The 22,816-nt window shown below is 41.5% G+C and overlaps 1 protein-coding gene across 1 annotated transcript in view; it reads left to right on the plus strand.

Annotated features, from left to right (window-relative positions):
- Positions 1 to 22,816, plus strand: part of nyap1 (neuronal tyrosine phosphorylated phosphoinositide-3-kinase adaptor 1) — a 38,226-nt gene that overhangs the window by 12,430 nt on the left and 2,980 nt on the right. Inside the window, exons 2-6 of the mRNA XM_074672990.1 lie at positions 10,350 to 10,584; positions 18,967 to 19,337; positions 19,424 to 21,208; positions 21,312 to 21,554; positions 22,492 to 22,598. Of these exons, the coding sequence (XP_074529091.1) occupies positions 10,397 to 10,584; positions 18,967 to 19,337; positions 19,424 to 21,208; positions 21,312 to 21,554; positions 22,492 to 22,598 (2,694 nt within the window). The 5' untranslated portion in view covers positions 10,350 to 10,396. The remainder of the gene's footprint in view (positions 1 to 10,349; positions 10,585 to 18,966; positions 19,338 to 19,423; positions 21,209 to 21,311; positions 21,555 to 22,491; positions 22,599 to 22,816) is intronic.

Below are 22,816 nucleotides of genomic sequence, written 5' to 3' on the forward strand. Positions count from 1 at the left end.
ATTTTTATAGAGATGCACATGGTGTGTGTAGACTTTTGCATAGGAAACCACTTGGATTCAATCAAATTGAGCATTAATGTTACTCAACACGCACATCCATAGCTTTTTCCTGATGCATGTGTTGTTTTGTTGGTGGGTGCTGACTTTATAAAAGGATGGTCCAATATTTTTTATTTTTATCATATTTTCATTTTATTTTATCCAGTATTTTGAAGATCTCTGACCATTTATTCAGATATCAGTAAAGATATTAATTGTGCAAATGCTTTGTACATCCAAGCGCCATGAAAATACTGAATGAACTGGAGACAGAATTATAAAATATGTGACCGTGATACCCCAGAACAATGATATTTTCTGAGGTACTCATACCATCACAGCTCTGTGTGGCAGCACTAGCTCACGTTCTGTACGATTCACAATTTACACATTTTATACCCATGTTTACTTATGTGCATGCACGCTGGCAATAATCTGTTCATTTGTTGGCAGAGAAGGGGCGTTGTTGAGACAAACATTGAGCATCTCTGCAAGTTTGTTGTGGCTCAAGGCTGTATCCTGGTTGCACAGGGCAACAGGGAACAGGAAAAGCTTTTTTGGAGGATATTTTTGGTGGAAGTCAATGAAAAATTTAGTCGTCACTCAGTTTGTATAACAGTGAGCAGGAGAAACCAAAGAGTCTGAAGTGTCTTGTGAATGAATGAGATATTTGTGCAGTATATCTGGGTTACTGGCCTTGTGTGTTATGTTGTGGTTCAGTTTATATTCGAAAAGGAGAATGCAGATGCCTTTGAGGTGCAGTTTGCTTCATGTGGCAATACTTATAAAACTCTGCAGTTATTATTGTTTTGAATTTGTGTCCAAAACATCAAAAAGAGGTCAAGAGAAAAATTCACCAAAATTCTTACCCGCCTCCATCCGAAGGCCTGGAGTGATACATCAGCCTCTAAATCTTCCTCCTCCTCCTCCTCCTCCACCTCCTCCTCCTTTTTCTGTCCATTCTCATCAGCCACAGGCGTTTCACTGCACAATGCAATATTGTAGAGCAGTCAGCACACAGCAGCAGTGCATGCAGAGGAGCTGAGGCAGGCTTGAGCAGCAGAGAGCCCCATATAACCCAGAGGTGAAAAAAGTGACTTCTGGTTTAGTGATGCACAATGAGGGAGTTAAATGAATAATCTTCTTTCCCTCTCACCACAGACACACTTAGAAATACATATTAATAAGGCTTGACATGCAAAAAAAAAAAAATCTGCTCCCGGGTTTCCTTTTCCTCTACATTTTAAACTCACACAATACCCAGGAGCCTGGTTCAGAAAATCTGAGGGTATCAACAGTTTTTTGGGAGAATGTAGGAGCGGCCCAGTGGAGCAAAAGGAGACAGAAGAGAAGAAGGAGAGCCCCCCACTGTAAAAGCAACAAACAGCAGACACGGTAGTGGAAGCATCAGTCTGAGCACAGTACAGAGTGGCGGGCTGGAGCAGGAGGCAGGTTCACCTCAGGAGACTGTCTTGTTGTTGGAAAAATTTGGATTGACTTTACTTTTGTTCACACAGTCACACAGAGACAGAGGTGTTTTGATAGAGTTTCTGGCCTTCAGGTCAGTCTATCAGAGTGCAACCTTTAGTTCAAGGAAAACATCTCAGCGTGTCTAAAGAGTCAGGTTGTAGTCAGGACATGAGCAACAAGGCGGTTAGAGCTGTCAGAAACAGTGAGTTGTGTTTTTGATTTCATATGATCAGCTGGTTATCATTTTTACAGTAAATAAGCCCAGCACAGCAGAGAGATGTGTGACGCTCTACTTCAGAGAACATATCATCATTAACCTTCAAAAAAGTGTTTGAAGAGCTTAGTGTGTCATCTAAAATGTAAGATTAGAAAATGAACATCAGTAATAAAAACCAGTGGTTATGTTTATTAATTTTAAAATATTTTCTTCTTCTTCTTGTGGTAAATGAAACCTCTGACAGCAGGTGGTAAAGTGTAGGTTTTCTGTCAGGGTCATGAGTTTCAGAGTTTCTTGTTTTTTTCAGAGCACTTGTGTAAAATCTTTAATGATCTGTTGTGTAATGCAGAAAAAAATATCCTACTGACCAAATGTTTCAGACAGCATCTCTCATTGAAAGTTTTGTGAGAAAAACACTGAGTGACATCTGGACATGAATGTTGTGGGAACTTGTTTACACTCAGTCAGCACCATGAGAGCTGTTGTTGTGAGTCTCACTTTGTCAGAGTACACGAATCTCTGAAATGAAAGAATGAGATTCAATTGAATATGTAAAGGAATAATTAAACATGATATACTTTTTTCCTCCCCCAAAGATTTAACTAATATTCATACAACAACAATGTAGGTTTTTGAATGTGAAGCCCAACCCAGATGCTGGAAGGCTTTTGATAGCGTAAAACTTGGAAGCATGCTGGGTCTCTGTAGAGCCAAATCAGCGTGTCAGCACATCTTAGTCCCATTAATTACAGCAAACCAGCACATGACGTTTTCTTTGTTTGATTTGTATTTTTTTTTAAGAAAAAATAAAAAAAGCAAACAAAAAACCAACAGAAACTCAAAACTTGTTTTTTGTTGTGCTAGGTAAAGATGTCCCGATCCGCTTCACTGATTGGTATTGGCGCCCGATATGGCTATTTTTGGAGGATCAGATGGTATTGGATTTAGTTTTTGCGTGTTTTCAGCACCGTCGTGCTTTACGGCTGCTGTAAATCAAACCATGTTACAAAAATGTCCACTGTGTGGGACTTTTCTTTAAAAGCAATGATAGTAAAACAGCATCTTGTAACATTTATAAAGTGAGTGTTCCTTGAAGAGGTACCAACAGGGCTTACTTCAATACAACAAATGTGATTTGTCATTTACAACTGAATCCCCCAACAGAGAATGGGATTTTTCAGAAAAAGTTATCAGATTGGTGTAGGACCCATATCTGCAAAACATATCATAAAAAATTGGATCAGAAGTAAAAAATCTGTTTCAAGACATCCCTAATTCTAAGCTTAACACTTTGACAATCTCTGCACCAATATGAGACTATCACTGATAATCCGTGTTTAATGAAGGTGGTGTTTTGGGGCGTTAAATGCAAAAGAGCTGCCATATGTAGTAATATTCAAAATACGACTCCAGTCATTGTATTTAAGCTTTTTAAAATCAATTTATATCAAAATATCTTCTAAATATCCAAACACCTACAAGATTTTGCGTAAGAGCTAGAATGTTAAATGTGATTACAGTGTTTGTAAACCAAAGCAGCAACTTAATTTCCACTTAAAGAGGGAACATTATTGATTTATTTACAGCTGATTCATATGTAACAAAATCCCATTCAATCCCAATCCCAACTCAGCCGGGCAAATTTGATCAATATCTTACACTAATTTTCAGGCTGAACATTGTAATGCAGGTTTTGAAAGAATCATTGAACATCAAAGTTTGATTGCATGTTTTTACAGCAACTAGCTTTTTCTAATGGCTAGCTTCTCTGCCTTTACTTTATTTAATTCTTATTTATTACTTAACTAATTTACTTCCTATTTGTTTTACTACATCAATTGCCCCATAGGAGCAAATCAAGATGAAGCAGCAGTAGCTTGTGAACAGGATGTTGATGAAAAGGTTGAATCCTCTGGGGCCCTCAGAGTGTTACCCAAGCTTGGTTTTACTTTACAAACCATCAAACGTTATGAAATAACACCTCTGATGGCACTGCGCTGGTCTCTGAGAATCATCTCCAATAGGCTGATAATATGCGTAAGCCTGCGAGAAATAATGAGCAGAATTATGAGCTCAGTGTCTGTTCAAACCTTCAGCACATGTGGAGATCTATTTTCGATCAAACTCAGTGATCACTCTGAGTTTCCTGCCAGGGAACAGGTGTTATTTCATGGGACTCCTGTTATAGTATTTCACTCGAGGTATTTATAGCTGCAGATATTCTCCAGACTCACACGCTATATATATTTCATGTAAATGCTGCCTTTCTCACGGTGACAGCGAGTTGAATGCCGCTATACTGCACAAGCATATGCACTTGATTTCTGTGCTGAATAATTTATAACCTCATCAGGATTTGTTTGTGAAATAAGACAACAGATTCAACAAAACAACTCAAATTCTCTTGATCTTTTGCTGTTTTAGCCTTTTTTTTATTTTGTGCAGACAGTATGTCTGATTAGCAGCATATGTAATGTCTGGACAATGTTCAGCATGGAGAGCTTGACGTCACGAGTCCTAGCAACAGAGATGTATGGTTGCTGTTGGAAACAGATGCTTCCTCTGTTTCAGATACATGCAATCTGTTGTTGCTGGAGGATAAGGTACGACTGAAGCTTTAACCCATGGATCATCACGTATGACGAGGCTGACGTCCGTCTTTGTGCATATTCAGTGGCTGAGGAAGAGATGCATGGCTGACAGTGTTGCTAGGAGACCACACACAGCGACCAGTGTGTGAGGCTTGATTTCGCCCCCCTTCCCCCATTCTTGTAGTCTGGCTGCCTTTTCACTGTTTCTGATCCACTCTCCTACATTTGCTAACTCCCTCCTCTCTTACATCCCTCTGCCTCCTTATTCCCCTCCTTCACTTGTATGTTTTCCGCCTAATCATATTTATCTTTAGCCCCGCTGATCCCTCACTGACTCTCCATTTGTTGGCTCTCCCCATTTTTCACCGCACCCCCTCCTGTCTCCTTCCTCCTGCTGCCGCTCTCCCTCTCTCCTCTCTAGCTGTGTGCATCTCAAGCTGCTCATTCTTCTCCTCCTTGCGTCGCTCTTTCCTCTTGTGCTGCTTCTTCCCCTCTCCTTCCTTCTGCTGGTTCCTCCAGCTGAGCTGCAGCATCGTGTCTGACTTCAGTGGGGTTCTCTCTGACATTAAAGATGCCGTGGTGCTGTTGGAGAGTAAATCAATTCAAACAATAAAATGGAAATAAAGAGAAACATACAAGAAAACAAAAGGTGTTCTTAGGTCTTTTCCTCCTCTTTCCTCTCTTTGAAATGCAGCAAAAATAATGATATATTTAGAAAACTCTAAAAAAATGGGGTTGCTAGTGGAGGAACCTTTCCTGTAAGTTTCAAAAAAGTTTCCCGAAATTTCCAATAGAATTTTAGCTCGGACATATTGAAAATTTACTGGGTTTTGTTGCTGTGAACTTAAATTAATTTCTTTTAAGATTCTGGGTAAAATTTGGCATCAGAAATTTTTGAAATGTCTGTTCTTTTTTCCTTTTCATTAACTAGAATTAAAAATATCGCATTAGACACGTTTGGGTGCATGTCTGATGATAAACTAAAACTTTTTATATTTATACATGTATATGATCAGGTAAATAAATAAATTCTTGAAAATTGACGTTAATTCACATAGATTTCCTGAAATAATCCCATGGAAAGTTGCAACTTGGAATTTTTCAACCCTACTCAGAAATAAAAACAGAAATTAATTCAACATAAAATTACAAACCAGTTGTGATGTTTTCTACCCTGCATACTGTTGTACTTTATGTTTAAAAGTTAAGTTGTGCTTATTTGCTCTTTAACTCAGGCTAAGATGGATGGACTTCCACCTTATCTTTCTGAACCTGTTACTGGGATGTGATCTGTCCAAAGATCTAATTTTTAAATCACAGATTCTGTGGACATCTGCAAAGTAAAAGAGGAAGTAATTCTGTATCATAATCAAATGTCTTTTAACAATGTGTCTAAAAAAAAAACATTGCACCTGTGTCAAGGCAAGTCCAGAGCTGTGATGTGTCTCTCCACTCTGCAGCGTTCCTGCCTCACTCACAGTGAGGAGCAGCAACACCACAGGACCTCTCGCCGTGGTGGAGGCTTAGTGGCAGAGGGCTGCAGAACACAGTGTTTCAGGGATGAAGTGACAGTAAAAGATCATTTTAGACCAAAAATACTTCGAATGTACTGCCAAAAAGTACATTTTCAACACTGTTTATTTAATTTTTGCACAACACTTAACTGGTGGATCTGCACTTTTAGATGCAGAGAATCATACTGTGAGTGAACTTCTAATCTATTTTTTTTTTTTTTTTTTACTAATTAGAATCTGAGCTTCTCTGCCTTGCATCAGCTGCTACTGCTATGCATGCCGTGTGTGTGTGTGCTTTACATGTATGGATTTAAGTATGTGTGTGATCTGTTTGCTTATGTGCTTCAGTGAGTAGCGATCTGCAGCGTTGCATGCAGATTCAGCCTCATGAATCATGGCTCCATCTGCCTCCTAGTTCTAATGAGAGGAATCCAAGCGGCTCCTGACCCTACAGATGCTCCTGAAACAACTCGCTAAACACCCTGGATTTTTGAGAGATCCAAAGAGACACCGGGGATTAATCGCAGCCAGCTTTTACTGAAGGGGTGTGCAGCATAAAAAAAGATTGTTACCTAGTTTGATTAAGCAAACCTGCCTGTGGATTAAAGACAAAGATCTCCTGGTTGCATCAGCTTGGCTATTTGCACACCAACCCAAAGCTTGTAATGCAACAATTGCAGAGGGGTTGACTAAGCTGCCAGACCCTCGAAAACCAAAATCAGAGCTCCAGTTTACAGAAGCCCAACCTACAGTCACAGCTCCATAACCTAATTAACATTGAGTCAGCAAGCAAGGCAGCAGCAGCGGCAGCGGTCATGTTGTGGTCAGGGCTGTGGGATACAAGAATAGCACGAGCCACGCTGACACTCAGGAAGACACACTGGGCCACGACAATAGAATCACACACTGCTACACTGCACAACACACCGCCTGGCCCAGGTGACACATCCTGATGCTCCCACTGTGGGTTTCTGTGTTTATGTGGTGACGCGGTTGAGAGGTTGTGCTAACAGTAAGGCAGCTGTGCAGCTGGGGGCAAATGTGGTTTAAATGTTCCTGATTATATAAAGAATAGAGGGAGCTATAACACTGCTGGATACCAAAATGTCATGTATTTTTAATGCTGTGTGCATCTTGGCTCTCAGAGTTTTAAAGCGCTCTTTGGAGCTCATTAAAGTGGAATCTAGAGCTGTAAAAGGCTGTCTGTGATTTCAGAACATTTTAAGATCAATACACATTGATACAAAACATGATGAGTGATAGATTTTCATGTGCACAGGGCCCTTTGTGAAAGGTCTGACACTATTTTATTTATTTCTAGTCTTGGTTATGAATCACACCCACCCTCATATTGAGATTTCTATAAATGTTATCAGAGCATTAACCCCTTGATGCGTGTTGTCGCAAATTTGTGACATATCCTGCCAGGTCTTGATGCAGCTCAGATGACCTTTGTATCCCAGTAATGCCTATTGACTCATGTTTTACATACTGATACTTGGTATCGGTACTCAACGGTACCAATTTTCAGTTCTTTTGTGCGTTTATGTGGTAAAAAATATAAATTTGTTTAATAATACAATCTAAATTTATTTCAATTTAACATTTTTATTCTTCAATATATAACCTTGCATTTCTGTGTTCATGTCCAGCATGGAAAGTCACCTACTCTTCCGCTCCCTTACAGTCACAAGGATGCATTAAGTTACCTAACCATGGTACCTTTTGATTTTATGTCAATCGGTACCCAGGTCTAATGACAGAATTTGCTCATTACCTATAAAGGTACCTATAAAAGTACCTAATTTGGTACCCATCCTTAGCTATATGTTGAAATCAACAAACTTCCCTCAATTTAGCATCCAGAAGAATGAAAAAAAAACACACAAAAAACAATATTTTAATATAATTGTAAGTTAATTCAGGCAGCTAGGGGTTAAATGGTAAGAAAACCTGTTTACTGTACCAACCATAATCTAAACATGTCTAAGGCCTCCTGCTTGATTTAGAAGGCTAACTAATGATAGCTCTGTTGTAGCTTTACATGATTCACAGCCAAAAAAAAAGTCCCTGCTTTCTCTTTAAGGCTCCCAGCTCCACAAACCCCCTTTTCTCTGATTGGCCAGCTCTCTGGAACCCTGTTGGGGACAGAGATATGGGTCGACTCTGATGTATGAGATCCACTCCTCCAAGTTGTCATGAACCAATTAGGAGCTCCGTATTTGATGACCTCATCCAGGGCTTGACATTAACACCGGCCAACTGGCGAAATGCTGGTGGATTTCGGCAGTGGCTGGTAACACCGCCGCTCCCACTGGCCACTTTGGCGGGTTGAATTTTATCTCAAACATGGAGCAGAGAGACAAGCAAAAAGATGACGCTGATGATGAAAGCTCTGAGGAAATTTAATTTAAATTACATTTAATTGTTAATAAATATTTAAGCAGACAGTGTCTCTTGCTGAGTTTTTATCAGTTCAATTAATCCCCTTTACCATTTTATTATAACCAATAACAAACTACTATTTTAATTACTATGTCTTAATAGACTGCATATTCTCATATGAAAGGAGCACAATGTTACACACAACTTTATCAGAGCTGAATACCTGATTAAGGACCTGTGGATTTTAACATTGATGTAGTCCTGTTTTGAGTGTGCATAGGGGTCATTTACATTTAAAGAGGTTGTAAATCTTTTTTAAGTAAACTTTAGCATGTCATCATCTGCTTTAATCATATTGAACATAATTATCTAACAACAAATTGTGGCCAGTGAAAATACTGAGTGGCTAGTAACTCAGGGATACCACTAGCCACAGTGGCTGGTGAGCAAAAAAAGTTAATGTCAAGCCCTGACCTCATCATTTGCTATTATTTTTAGGGTGGAACATTTTTAGCAGTTTACGGACAGAATCTGGGATTTGAACATCATACAAATATATAAAAATGTAAATATGAACATTCAGCATTGTTTTTTATATCCATGTTTAGAATACAGGATTACATAATGCCCCCTCTTTAAGTTCGAGACCATTACATACTCAAGACAACTCAACACAAAACAAGAGTTTCAACTTGACAGCATGTGACCTATCTCATTTATGCATTTCTATATTTTTTTTTCCTTTAATTTATAAAGAAAAAGAAATATTAATGCCTTGAAATAGAGGGAACATTAACCTGTCCTACTCTGGTACAAGCTCCAGGCAGTGGCAAAGCTGATACTACCCTCACGCAGCCTAACATGAAGATTTAAAAAAAAAAAAAAAAGAGATATTGCACAAAATAGTGATTGTGAATCCTTTATTAATCCCGAGGGGCAAATTTGGTGATACCAGTCACTCTTCACACAGTCCAGCTGTTTGAAATAAAAGTAGGAAATAAAATGAAATAGGATTACAAAACAGCAGTGAGATGAAATAAAAGGAATATTGTATTTAGAAAAGAACATGACACATCCTAATAAGGAAAGTAGTTTTGCACATGACAGTCATGGCCAGCATGGACATTAGAACCTACCCTATCCTGGAGGGAAGGAATTGGTAGGGAAGCTCATGGTAATCAACTATTTACCAGTAACACTGCATTAAAAAAAATCTAGTTTTTCATATATTATAGAAGTACTTACAGCCCAAAAAATTAAAAAATGATCTGCATATTGGATGAAAAAACATTTCACAAGAACACGATATGAACATCATGCTCCATTTATTTCACTGCACATAACTTACCAACATTGTTGTAAACACAGTATAGGCCGCTTGAGCTTAAAGCATCTAATACGAAGTGACACAATCAGTTGTGTTTAAAAAAATTAAAGTTGCCAAAAGCACCACTGCTAATGTCCCAGAGTCGACCAATAGAAAAACTGCTCCCATCTATGATGGAAAAACACTGGGAATGTGCATCAGCTGACAGCTGCTCTTTTCTTAGCCAATTGTGTTGCATATCCACATTCTCCAACATGAAAACACAGTTGGGCCCTCAGATATCTGCCCCACAACAAGCCTGACTCCTCATGGGGTGAGCGTGAGTAGGAAGCTGTGCATGCGCTACATATGACAAACCACATTACTGTCTGGCTAGCAGACAGGCTTAGCTAGGCCATCCCAGGGCCCGCAGCCAGAGACGCTGTGCAGCTGAGTTACCATGCTTACTCAAATATTCATAACAGGATAATGAAAATATAAATAGTTTTCATGTGATATGCTAGAGGTGGGGGTAAACAAAACTGCATCCTGCATCATCATGCACCGCTCTGTCTCTGCTCTGAAGGCTGCCAGTCAGAGTAATGGGCAGGATTGTTTGCTGTGACACAGTCAGCATGATAAGCAATGTCTCCCCTGAAGTTCTGACAGTAATTTAGGTTTGATTATTTGGGTTTCATGGTGCATCACTGCATCTGAAAGCAATCACTGTCATTCCTGTCAGTTGAAAGTAGGCTGGGAAGTTGTTCAACATGTTTTTTTTTAATGATTAATGAGCTCAAACATTCCCCTTGTTTCCTCTTGTTTAGGTGAGTTTGAGGAGGCTGTCTGTGACATACGTCCCCTCTTCTATACCATGAGCTCTGGCTCTGCCCAGGATGTGGCAGTCGAGCATTTCCTGCGTGACATAGAGCGGCGAAGCAAGCGGCTACACTGCGCTGTGATAGGCTGCGAGGAGGAGCGACCCTGCAGCGACATGAACCTGCTGTATCGTAAGAGCCGTTTGGACTGGAGGCAGAGGGACCAGGACGGGAGTAAAAAAAGGTGAGAGGATGAGTGAACAGGAGCTCTGCATACATGAGATTACTTTAGGGTTCAGTTCAGACTATATAAACCTCTTAGGCGGCATGAGTGAGTTTAATTTCAAAATCTGACTACGAAGCAGAGTTCAGAAAGTCAGACAGGTTCACCTAGAAAGTCTGGGGACGAATAGCAAAGCTTAGTCACAGAGTTAATATGTTCTGTTGATGAGATAAAGGATGATGATATCAACCATAAAGTCAAAGTACAAAACAAGGCCAAAGACAAGATGTTGGAGCCACATTTGTCTCATTTTAGATTCAATTATTTCTCTAACCACCACAGACCTTTATCCTTTGAGCTTGTTTGTTTTAATTTACTGTAATGTGTCACAAAATGTAGGGCAGTGACTCACTCATGTTGTTTTTTTGTTGCTGTATTGATGAAAACATAAGAGATGGATAGGTTGCAAAAAATAGAGTTTGCTGACCTTAAAAACAGTTAACAGAATATATGGAAACTATGGAAAGTTTGTTTTCCACTTCTACTTCAAAATCCAGGGAGACATAATGTAATCCTTCTTCAATTCATCATCTGACTGCTGTATAGAAGACACAGCTGATTATTTATAGGTTGTGCCACATGCGAATGATACTAATTAAAACTAAATGCATTACTCTAAGTATTCAAATTTGGAGTATGATGGATATGTTTCTGCCCGTTAAAGGGAAGTTTTTCCTTGCCATTGTAACTTGCTGAATGCTGCAAAGTCCTGTACTCATGGTGGATTAAGATAAGATAAGACTCCTTATCTTGTCTTGATGTTGGGTTTCTGCTAATAAAATTTTAATTTTATCAACATTTACGGGTCTAGACCTGTAACTGTTTTTGTAAAGTGTCTTGAAATAACGTTTGTTATGATTTGGCGCTATACAAATAAAGATTGATTGATGATTGATTGATGTTGTGATGTTGGTGCTTAAGGCTCCTGTGAGGAACGTTCTGTTTGTGTTGACATCAGTGCCCCCTGTGGTGAAATAGATATCTTTTGTTTCTTAGATGATCCCGTCCTCTACATGGGTTAGTAATGTTTTCTGACAACAGTTACAGATTTTAAAAAGAGTTGTGTAGAAATAATCCACCTTGTCCGTGATGGTTTTGTCTGTTTTTGTAGGTCATAAAGAAGCCATACTATCAATTACAGTCTGTTTCATAACCAGCTTAAAACTACTCACAGGAGCTTTATGTGCTCCACAGAACAGGTGTCAACAGCATCACATCATCACAGTCTGAATCTCAGCAGGTCGTGACAGTCTTGAACAGTGTGTGGGTGCCTGTGAATGAGTGATTCAGTGTGTGCGAGGGTGTGTTTTGGGGTCAAAAGAAGCAACGTGCTGTTCCAGTGTGAGTCATCCATAACTCCCTAAACTCCTGACTGTGTTCAGGGACATTTGTGCCACAGACTAGAGGAGGAACATTAAAGACACAAACTTAGTTTGTTTAGAAGCGTCATCCGGTGCGCTCTGTCTCACAGCGTCACTTAGAGACCCCCCCTGTGCTAGCAGCATAAGAGCAGCGTCATCACTGTAGCATCAGCCCCGTGGAGGAGCAGGGCAGCCTGTGGGACAGAGGGACACGATGAGCGATGAAAGCAGAGCGAAGTGAGGCCAGAGCAGCAGAGGTGAGAATCAGGACATGACTGGTGATGATTGTGAACAGGAAAGGGTCAGGTATGAAAGCACACAGGGATGAAGGGATGAAAACACAGAACAGAGGCCACTTCAGAACGGGAGGAGGAGAATAAGGAGGATGGAGGGCAGTGATGGGCTGTGGAGATACAGAATGGTAAATGGGTAAAAGGAAGTTTGATATCAGTTTTAAAAATAAAGACTGTTTGTTGTGGCAGGGAGACAGACTATTCCCAGTAGCGACCAGTGGAAGGTGAGAACCTCTCTGCCAGCTGAGGTTTTGTTATTTCCCGCAGAGTGAATGAGCCTGAGAGTCCTGTGTGTGTGTGTGTGAATGTGTGTGTGTGTGTGCGCGCAGATTTATGAGGGATTAATGAAGCTCTGCATTTCCTCTTTGAATGCTGTTTAGTGAAGTATTTTCAAAAAGGCAAAATGACAAAAAGGGGAATAAAAGACAAATTAAAAACTATTAAGTTATGTTAATTATAAAGGGATTGAAAATATAAATCAGATTACGGATAGAAAGTAATACTGAATAAACAATTGGATTTTGCAGATGAAGTATTTGTTCTGTGTATTGAAGAAAAATAAAGCTGGGAGTAGATTCATTGAATAATAGAGTTTTAAAGGGCTGACAGTGTAATTGGATTATGATCAAATTACAGCTCTGGTATCATCTACATCCCGTACAGAGGTCTTATATGAATGTGATCACTAAATGGTTTCTGAAGATGCTTTATTGGAAACACTGGATCAAGATAAGTTTCACCTCAGGAATAATCCAGCAAAGGGATGGAGTCAAGGCCAAAGCAGAGCTGAAACGCAGCCACTTCTCAGTCAGACACTCCTAAATACATGTGAAATGACAACTCTTTGCCTTCATGTAGTCAAAACAGACATTACCCCCTCATGCTCGTGACAGGTTTTTGCACCATGTTGTAGATTTTTTTTCCTCTTGTAAAAATATACATTTCAATATGCTTTCTACTTGTGGAGTGTGTAAATCATAGACTTGGTATCAGTGATCCTTTAGTTTCTGGAGTAACATCAAAAAGCCTAAAGATGTCAATCACCATATCTGAAATGCCAACTCAGCCGAACATCGATCAATTCAGTAACAGTCAAAGAGGTGGAGCTAAGGCGGGTCTTGAGCCTCTTGGCAAACAGCTTTAACAGCTTCAACACGCCCACCTGCCAGTGTAATCAGCTGGGCCCCCCTATTATGTAAATGTGTGTGTATAATTAATAGCCTTTTTATTGTCTTGACAGATGTGTCATAAGAAGACTCAAGTTGATCAAAACTAATTTTGTACCAGGCTCTGACATGTTCAACGTAAAAAAAAATGTCATTTCATTTCTGCCGTTGCCTTTCTTAAAAGAACAGTTTCAAGAGGGACTAGTATTTTGGACTACCTTATCATTTTCATAAGCTCTGTTTGTTTTAGGAAGGGCTGCATCACTGTGTTTTCTGTGAAGGGTAGCTTTATAAATGTAGCTATGATTTATACACAACCGTCACAGTGTGTGAATGGACCAAAGCAGATTCACGGATAAATGGTTTCTAAATTAAAAGTATTTTGAATTAAGCTGAGCTCACTTAATGGTGGAGGGGAAAATGAAACAAAATTAACTGATAAATTGCTTTTTTTTCCTTGGCTTTGTTTTGAATCATCTCTGAATTTGAAGTCTATGTTTCACTTTTTTTCTTCTCTTTAACAAATATAAATAGGCACATTTCAATCCTGTGAGGTCATCTACCAATCAGAAACTAATCCCATCATATAAAACCATCCTGACTCGTCATTAAACAGGCGACTACATTTTAAGATAAGCAGGGAATCAGTCCTTCATTCACATCCCCATCACGTCCCTGTTACGCACACATCAGAGCCAAAGAAGAGAGGTATTTTTCATTTAAAGCTAACTCCTTAATCAAATGGTTCAAAGCTTTTTCAAACCTTTAATAACCAGCTCTCAGTGTAGCTCGTTCACTTTTTGTATTCAGTTTGTTACAATTAATCGCAGCTGTCTCAGCAGCTGAACGTGAGCGTGTTCTTTATTGTGTCAGTGGGGAAGAAATTACAGAAAAACAGTTACTATGGGCATGTAAACAAAAAATATAAAAATGCTTCTGTTGTATTGCTTTGAGTCAGTAGCCAGTTTTACTTTTCAAGTATTTTTTAGTGCTTTCAGATGAGTTGGAAATCATACAGGATTCAACCCATAACTTAAGGCAATCAATTAAAGTGTCATGTATTGTGTCAGATATGTCAGTGAGGTTCAACAGAATGAGAACAGCTACACACAGCTCAGTGTCAGCAGCTCAACCTTCAACCATCCAAAGCTCAAACAAGAGACAGTTTAGCTGCTCTGATTTTCCTTAGAATACGATAAAAAAAAAACGCTCAGACTTCACACCAAGAAAGTCTCATTTAGCATTTCCCACCTTTAAGTCTTGCCCCCAAAAAGGTCCATTTGAAATAGGACAGTAGCTGCTGGGAGCAAATTTATCCAAACTGGATTGGAGCTTTATCACTGCAGTCTTTGACACTTTTAAGAAAATCTCCCTCTCTGAAGTGGAGGAGGTGCAGGAGGAGGAGGCGTTCAAGAGCCTGCTCAAGGATAAATCTGGCAAAGGTGCTGCGTAGAGGAGCAGCACATGACCTCAGGATGAGCAGGAACAATTCTTCCAGCTTCTCTTTAGTAAAACTGTAAAAAGATGTACTTTAGTTCACATATTGTTTTCCAGGGAGTGCGGCAGCATATAAAAAGAAAAACTTGTTCAAAGATTCAACTTATTCATACAACTATCCTCCTTATTTTGTCTTTGATACTTCCTTGAAACATCCATATCTTTTGATCAGTGTCTGTGTACTGATAGTCTTTGATCAAAACACTTGATATCAGATCATGTGAGTACACATATTTTTCACAGCAATCAGATTGTATCATTTTTAACAAGAACTGCCAAACTGTCCTTATAAAGACAGAATCATCTTGTTCTGTAGAACAGATACTCTTTGAAAAACACAGAAAAACAACTCTTTTATTTAAGGATTAAGGGAAAGTTTAACATTTTGAACAAATCACCCTCATTCACCCCCTGTGCATGCAAATCAAAGGGTTATTTTTTAACATTAACATCATGAGGCTGTAAGAAAACCACAGGTGACCCCAGGAAGGAACTGCTCCTATCAGAGAAACAGTCCTGTGATAACCCCTGTTAAATCCAAGGTTTGTTCTTCACTTCAGCTTCTGTAAAAAGATCAAAAAGGGGAAATGAAAATATAACACTTTAATTTGTGGGCTGATGTTTTTCTACAAATGTGGGAAACAATTATCCCATCCTTTTCAGCTTTTCTTTAACTATTACGAAGCTAAGATAACTAGCGACCAGCTTCAGTTGCAAATGTCATATAATTGTAAGAGGCCAGTGTTGAGTCAGAGTCAAGTCTTGAGTCCTCTGTGTTCCAACCTAAGTCACCAAAGAAGAACACAAGTCAAGTCCCTTTTACCCAAATCCAAGGCTATTTTCAAATTCACCTACAACATACTGCTTATTAAAGTAGTATGTAGTAGGCACTGCCTACCACATACTACTTTCATAAGCAGTATGTAGTATGACTGTTCAGTTGGGTTAATTTTTGTAGTATGCTACGCTGGTCTTCAGTTCGAAGAAAACGGAAGTTGGCTACGGCTGTTTTTTTTCCCCCAGAAAACTTTATTGAAAATGTACAAAATAAACAAACCACGAGTTACTTATCTGCAAATATATTGCCAGAGAGATCATTTTATATCAACTTTCAGTGGTGGAGATGATGAGGATGTAAAGATAAAAAAGAAATGGCTCTTACATTTGTATTCCTCTGCTACTCCGGTTGTTGTTGCTCTGCTCTCTGCCATTTTCACTTCTGATATGGGACCAGGCACATTGCATTGTGGGTAACAGTAGGCGAAGCAGACTGGTCCGATGCATACTGTGGATTTTTCCCGATTCAGTACGTCATCTGGGTGTTTTTCTCATACTACAACTCTGACATTTGTTCGCATACTGCATACTGCATACTGCCTACTACATTTTGGTCAAATCAGTAGGCACTGCTAGTATAGTATGCAAATTCGAAAACGGCCCTAGTCAGAGCTGAGTCCTTGTGGTTAATATTAGAGCACTGTTTCACAGGGTGTGGGACCCTTTAGATGTGCTGAAAGTACATTTTGTTTATTAACATCAGATTCTGACTGATCTTGTCAGTGTCTGGAGAGTTACATTACTGATACTGTTATAGCCCTCTGCTTAAAAAGCACACTGTGCCTCATAACAGGAAAAGCACTTCCTGATTCTGATGCAGCGGGATCATACCGGCACAGGTGTCTCAGAGACTTAGCAGGCAACCTGTCTTTGATACAAATTTTAATGAACAACAAATCTTGGACCCAGGGGTTGGTACCCTGAGAGGCAGACTGTACTGTCTGCTGGCCAGCTGTATCAACGGCTGATTTCAAAACCACCTAAGACACATTACACATGAATGTTGATGTAGTGCATGCTGCCTACTACTTTTGAATGTCGTATACAATGTGACTCTGATTGATCTTTATCCTTCGCTGCTTTTGGTGAAGCTGATAGTTGATGATTCAGTGAGTCGAGTGGAGTCACAAGACTTAAAAATAAGGATCTCAATGCTAATCCTGAACTCACAGGAGTGAAACACTGTAAGGTGCAGCCATAAAGAGTATATACAGCAATACACGTATCATACACTCCACACTTTATATCTTACCATCATAAAGAATAGGATGTGAAGGAGCGGGGAAGCAGGGAGTGGAGCCAACAGAGGCAGTCGAGAGAAAAGATACTTTTAAAGAGCTGAGTCTTTGGCCTTTGTTTTGAAGATGTTCAGAGCTTCTGCGACCCCAAGAAGTGAGAAACACAGAAACACACAGAGCACTCGAGGCAGCCGAAAAGAGCTGCTCAGCCTCTGTTCTGAGCTATATCTGACCTTGTAGTATGCACATGTCGATACTGAGAAGAGCATCTTCACGGCATTCAAGGACACAAACATACACATACAGAGGCTACACAATTTGTATTTATACTTCGCATTTTGTAATATGTATTTAGAGTTAGAAATGCATAAAATACTGCCAGAAAAAGCAGCTTATCAGGTGATAAAACAGGAGTTTGTAATAATCATGACGTGGAGCCTCAGTTCTGCCTCTGCTGCTTCATTCATGTTGACTACAAATTGTAAGCTCCAGTTGTCTTCTTCTGTGCTTCAGTGCCTTAAAGGGATCACAACTGATCTAAAAGAGAGCACAGCATGACACAGAGTCAGTCATATGGTCTTTACACACAGAGCAAAGCTGCATGTGAGCTATCAGATTGCTTACTCTGGAACACCATATTTTGCAGACTCAGATATTCAGAGACAGATTTAATAAAAAGGCAACCAAGAATAAAACATCCTGATGGAGCCGTGGGTTCTTCATGAACAGTCACACCACAAAAAAAATCTCTCTTCTCTGACATTTTGTGTAAGTTCAGTAACTTCCCTGTTTTAATAAAAAAGTCTGTTTCTGCTCAACTTTAACCCAAACTGTTCGGAAGTGAGCCAACCTCGTTCGATCGAAGTTGGCTCAAAGGCCGGGGGCTTATCGGGTGTTGCTGTGGGGTGAAGCAGCATATCACCCTGGGGAACCACCACATCATTGCAGCATAAAGCCTAAAGGAGCCAGCCGAGGCTTATCAGAAGCCATTTTGTAAAGCTTTAGTGAACTCAGCAGGGCGTCAAACCCCACAGTTTGATGTCAACAACTTGAACCACTGGCACTGACGCCTGAACTGTGCTTGACCTCAGACTGTAAGCAACTAGCATGCTTTAGGGCAGTGATTTCACTCTGGGGTACTGTTCACAAGTTGAAAATAAAAGAGTATTAGAATGATTTAAGGGTCTGGGGTATTTAACATGCCCTAAATTAAACTGAATGAAAGAAAATGACACTAGTTTGTTTTTTAAAGGCTGCAAACAAATCCGTTTAAGCATGGATGTAACAGCAATCGTAGCCTTCTGAAAGTGAGACCATTAAGAGAATGAAAGGTTTTTAACCCATTTTACATGACCAATAATCAAGCATAATAATCTAAACACAACAGCTCTATTCAGTGTTTTAACGGTTTGCTATTTTAGTTGATTGTTCTGTAAACTACTGTAATATTCTGTTACATTTGAGCTTCCAGCAGCTCACTGTCTTGCTCTGCCTGCTCATATCATAAAAGCTTTCAAAGACAAACTATCAAATACATGAAAATCACAACTGTTCCCATGGTAACCGATTAAATGCTCTTGGCGATCATGAGAGCAGACTACTGATGTGGGCTTAGGATATGAAAATATAAAGTAAAAAATGATTCCAGCAGGAATGAGAGCACTTTGTTTTTGACAGGGGAATTGATTTTCCTAATTGAATGTGTTTGAGGGAGAAGCAGATGTGGAGGAATTCAGATTGAAAGATATACGAAAAACCAAAGATGGAGGAGCCTCCAGGGCTTTCCCTCCTGCAATGAAAGCCCTGCAGGCATTTCTTTAATGCAAAGGCTGTGTTTGAAGACCAAAAACAGAGTGAGGGGAGAGTGAGGTCAGGCTAAAGAGAGGGTCATGAATGTTTTGTACCTCGCTGTGATAACTTTGGCTTTTTCTTCTATGTCTGTTTTCTGCAGCTCCACCCAAAATGACTCATCAGCCACTGTCGGCAAAGTACGAGACTTGGCTTCTTTTCGCCGGCACTTTCGAATGGGCTTCATGACCATGCCAGCCTCCCAGGACCTGTCCCCTCACTCCTGTGCCTCTGCCATGGCGCCACGCTCGCAGTCCTGCCACGCGGTCGGTGCTGGGGATACGAGTCTCGAGAATGGGGATTACTCTGACACACAATCCCAACACGGTGGCCGCTGCCCACCGGCCAAACCCAAACGTCACCCCAGCACTCGCCTCAGCTCCTCATCTGCTGATGGTAGAGGACTCCCTGACACACCGCCACCTTCTTCTACATCCTCCCACTCACAGGGCAAACACTCAGAGAAGAAAAACGGTAAAAGAGAAATACGTCCTCTGACATGCATGTCACAGAGAAAATGTTCTCCATCTTGACCCTTTTCCTTTTCCTTTCTCCTGCAGCCATGAAGAAGTCTGACTCTGGGGAGATCGGCTCAAAGAAGGTGCCTCCGTTAAAGCCCAAAAGAAGTCCAAGCACCCAGCTGACCTTTGACCCTCTTCCTCCACGTGTGCCTGGCACTGCTACGTCCCTGCCTTTCCAGGGCGCAGACACTCAAATCCGAATAGGAGATGGAGATGATGAGCCGGTTTATATTGAGATGGTGGGCCAAGTGTTCACCAGAGACAGCCAGACAGCCACCCCCCACCCCGTCACCCCCATGGCCACCACCCCTGACTCTGACTCTGATCAGAGCGAGGCCATTTACGAGGAAATGAAATATCCGCTGCAGGAGGACAGAGACTCCCACCGACACCTCCCTCCCAAACACGAGAAACTGAAAACCTCTAAACATTTTCACGTCACACCTTCCTCCTCCAGCAGCTCCTCCTCTCTGCCTCGCCCCGCCTCGTCCTCTCCTTCCTACTCCAAACCCAAAGCTACCGTCTCCATCTCCCATTCATCTCCTCTACCCTCCTCTACATCCTCAACCCCAGTTCCACAGGTCCTCTCCACTAGTCCACACACCCCACGAGCACCAACTCCCTACCTGCTGCAGGGAAATAAATCAGAGCCTGAGTCTAACACGAAAATCCCCGCCCCTTTTCCAAATCTTCTCCAGCACCGCCCCCCTCTGCTCGCTTTCCCTCAGCCAGCAGCAGCCTCCAGTGGGGTTGGCGTGCAAAACAAATCCTCTTCATCTGCCAAAATGGGAACTCAAACATCCAGTGGGTCGACTCAAGCCAGCATTTCCTCCTCAGCTTCCTCCTCTAATGTTCCTTCATCAAAGGAGTTGTCAGAGCGGAGTTCATCCCAGCAGGACAAACACAGCAGAGACTTAGGCCCCGCCCCTGGTCTGAGGGCAAGGAGTCACTCCACGCCTTTGCCTCCGTCGTCCAAATCCACCTCTCCGTACTCCCATCACCACCACCACCCGCACCATCGGCCCTCACACTATCATCACTACCGGAAACCAGACAGAGGAGACTCACCTGTTCCTAACAAGAGCAGCTCGCAGACGTCCACTCAGACCACGGTTCAGACCCAGACATCGAGTACAGGCAGGGAAGGGAAGTCAGTCAGCTTCCTTTTAAAGTCTGATAGAGGAGAGAAAGACCGAGACAAAGACCGGGAGAAGGAAAGGGACAGGGACCGAGATAGAGACAGGGACAGAGTCAGAGATAGGGACAAGGAGAGAGACAAAGACAGAGACAGAGAGAGGGACAGGGACAGAGAGAGGGAAAAGGACAGGGACAGAGACAGGGAAAGAGAGAGAGAAAGAGAGAGGGACAGAGACAGGGATCGGGATAGTGGACCTTACTCTTTACCACTGGAGCACTCCACAACTTCCCAAAGCGGCACCAGCTCCACCCCTACGCCTTTATCTTCCTCCCATCGTCCTCATTCTCGCCCTCATCTTCGCTCTCACACCCCCCACGGCCTGCCAGCATACAAGCCTCCCTCCTCAGATAGCCCCCTGCTGTGGACCTACCCATCTGGCGGCTTCCGGAGACCGCCAGCCTACGAGAGCCTAAGAGGCAGCTCTCAGACGCCGTCCCTTCAGCAGCCTTCTAGTCTTACTGGTGTTGGAGAGGGAACATCTAAGAGTAACGGTGGGTCAGGGTCACTTCACTCCAAAGCTGGCTTCATGCCCTGGGACAGCAGTGGTAGCTTAGCCGCAGATGATGGGTCTTACTGGCCGATGCAGAGGAAACTGTCCTTCAGCCACGGGAGCAGAGAGACAGAGAGTAAGTTAGATGATATTTAATCTGAGAAAATTCTGCCTTCTGGCACTTCTCTCTAAGTTGAATAGACTTTAAAGTACTCATTCTTTCCCTTCCCCTGCCCCAGAGGATGAAGGCCGTGCGTGGAATGGTAGTGCAGATGCCCTACTAAGAATGGATAAGGAGGACCTGGGCATGGGGTCTCGAGGGGGACACTCAGGCATCCCGGTCCACTTCAGCAGTGCCACCAGCAGGGCCCTAGGTCACAGTGAGTCCCTGGCAGGTGTGGACAGCAGCCCTGGTTTCAGAGCGCTCCCCCGAGTGGGTCTGCCCCTTCCCTGCCAGACGTTCCCTGCCTGTCGAAACGGAGGTAAGCAAACACAACTATGAGTCCTGGCTAACTGTTGAGTAGAGAGAAGGTATTACAGTGGATTTTTCACTGGGGGAGTCTTCTGCTGACTCTGTGGTGTCTTCAGCTTGGAAAGCTAACTCGTTTTTTTGTCCTTGCCTGACATCAAATGCAACTTTGATAATGTTCTGGAAGTGAAGACTCTGTCCTCTTCGCTCCCATGACTGTCATAACAGAGCCACCAGCTCCACCTCCATTACAGCCTGAAACAAGCCCAGACACTCTGTGTGTTTTTGTCACTCTCTTTACAGCTAATCTCAAGGCCTTTACCTACAGAGACTCAACCTACCTAGAGGTTGTGTGCAACAATTCCACTGATGCAGAAATAATACGTATATAGATGTTCTCAAACTCAGGCACCCACATATACACTCTTGTACTTATACATCCCTGAGTCCTGATCTTTGGTGCTTAAGATGTGCATTTACATATTGTGATCATTAGTTTCTCAGTTTTAAATGAACAGTTGAATGAACTGGGTGCTGATCCTGACACTGATACTGAAACCTTCTATATTGTAGGTCACACACTTGCTACTAGATTATTGTACACAGCTCAAGTAAAGTGATCGTGTGCCAGAGCGTAATCGTCAGATTGTGCAAACTAAGCATCCCCCTAAACATTCAGACATCAGTGATTTCATCGCATCTGTCAATAAACCTTCCATCTTAACTCTGTTTTGTTACTTTCAAAGTACAATGTAGTAAAAACAACAGCACATGATCACAACCAAAATTGGGTTCTGTGTTGGTATTTAAAGAAAAAGTGGAGTGGTATTAAGATAAAATAAGATAAATATCAGTCATATTGATGCAGGACTGGGGGCTTTGTGAAAATGAAAACTCATATCTCATCTTCTTACCAGCAGACACCCAGTCTAATGTTTGTCTCCTTACAGAAGTGGGGCGGCTGGGCCGCTCCTCCTCTGCTGCTGGAGTGAGACAAGTGGGTGGAGGAGACGTCCAGAGACAGAGCAGCCTACCAGCACGAGAAGCCCTGAATCAGGTGAATATAGAACAGTCAGATATAACTATCCCCTCTCTATTAACTTTATTCATAGTAGTTTTGAGAGAGAACATTAATATGGTTCTCATTATTACATTTCCTTCTGCTAGAGACAGTGCTCCAGCAGATCTATTTATAGCTGCGAGATATGCCCACTGAGCAGAATAAGGCTCTGGCTCGCCTCTAAAGAGTAAGAGCTGCAAAGGTATTTGACGTAG

The sequence above is a fragment of the Halichoeres trimaculatus genome, unplaced genomic scaffold, assembly GCF_033239565.1.
Source record: "Halichoeres trimaculatus isolate MK-OKI-2021-1 unplaced genomic scaffold, fHalTri1.1 fHalTri1_scaffold_6, whole genome shotgun sequence".
Classification (NCBI taxonomy): Eukaryota; Metazoa; Chordata; class Actinopteri; order Labriformes; family Labridae; genus Halichoeres; species Halichoeres trimaculatus.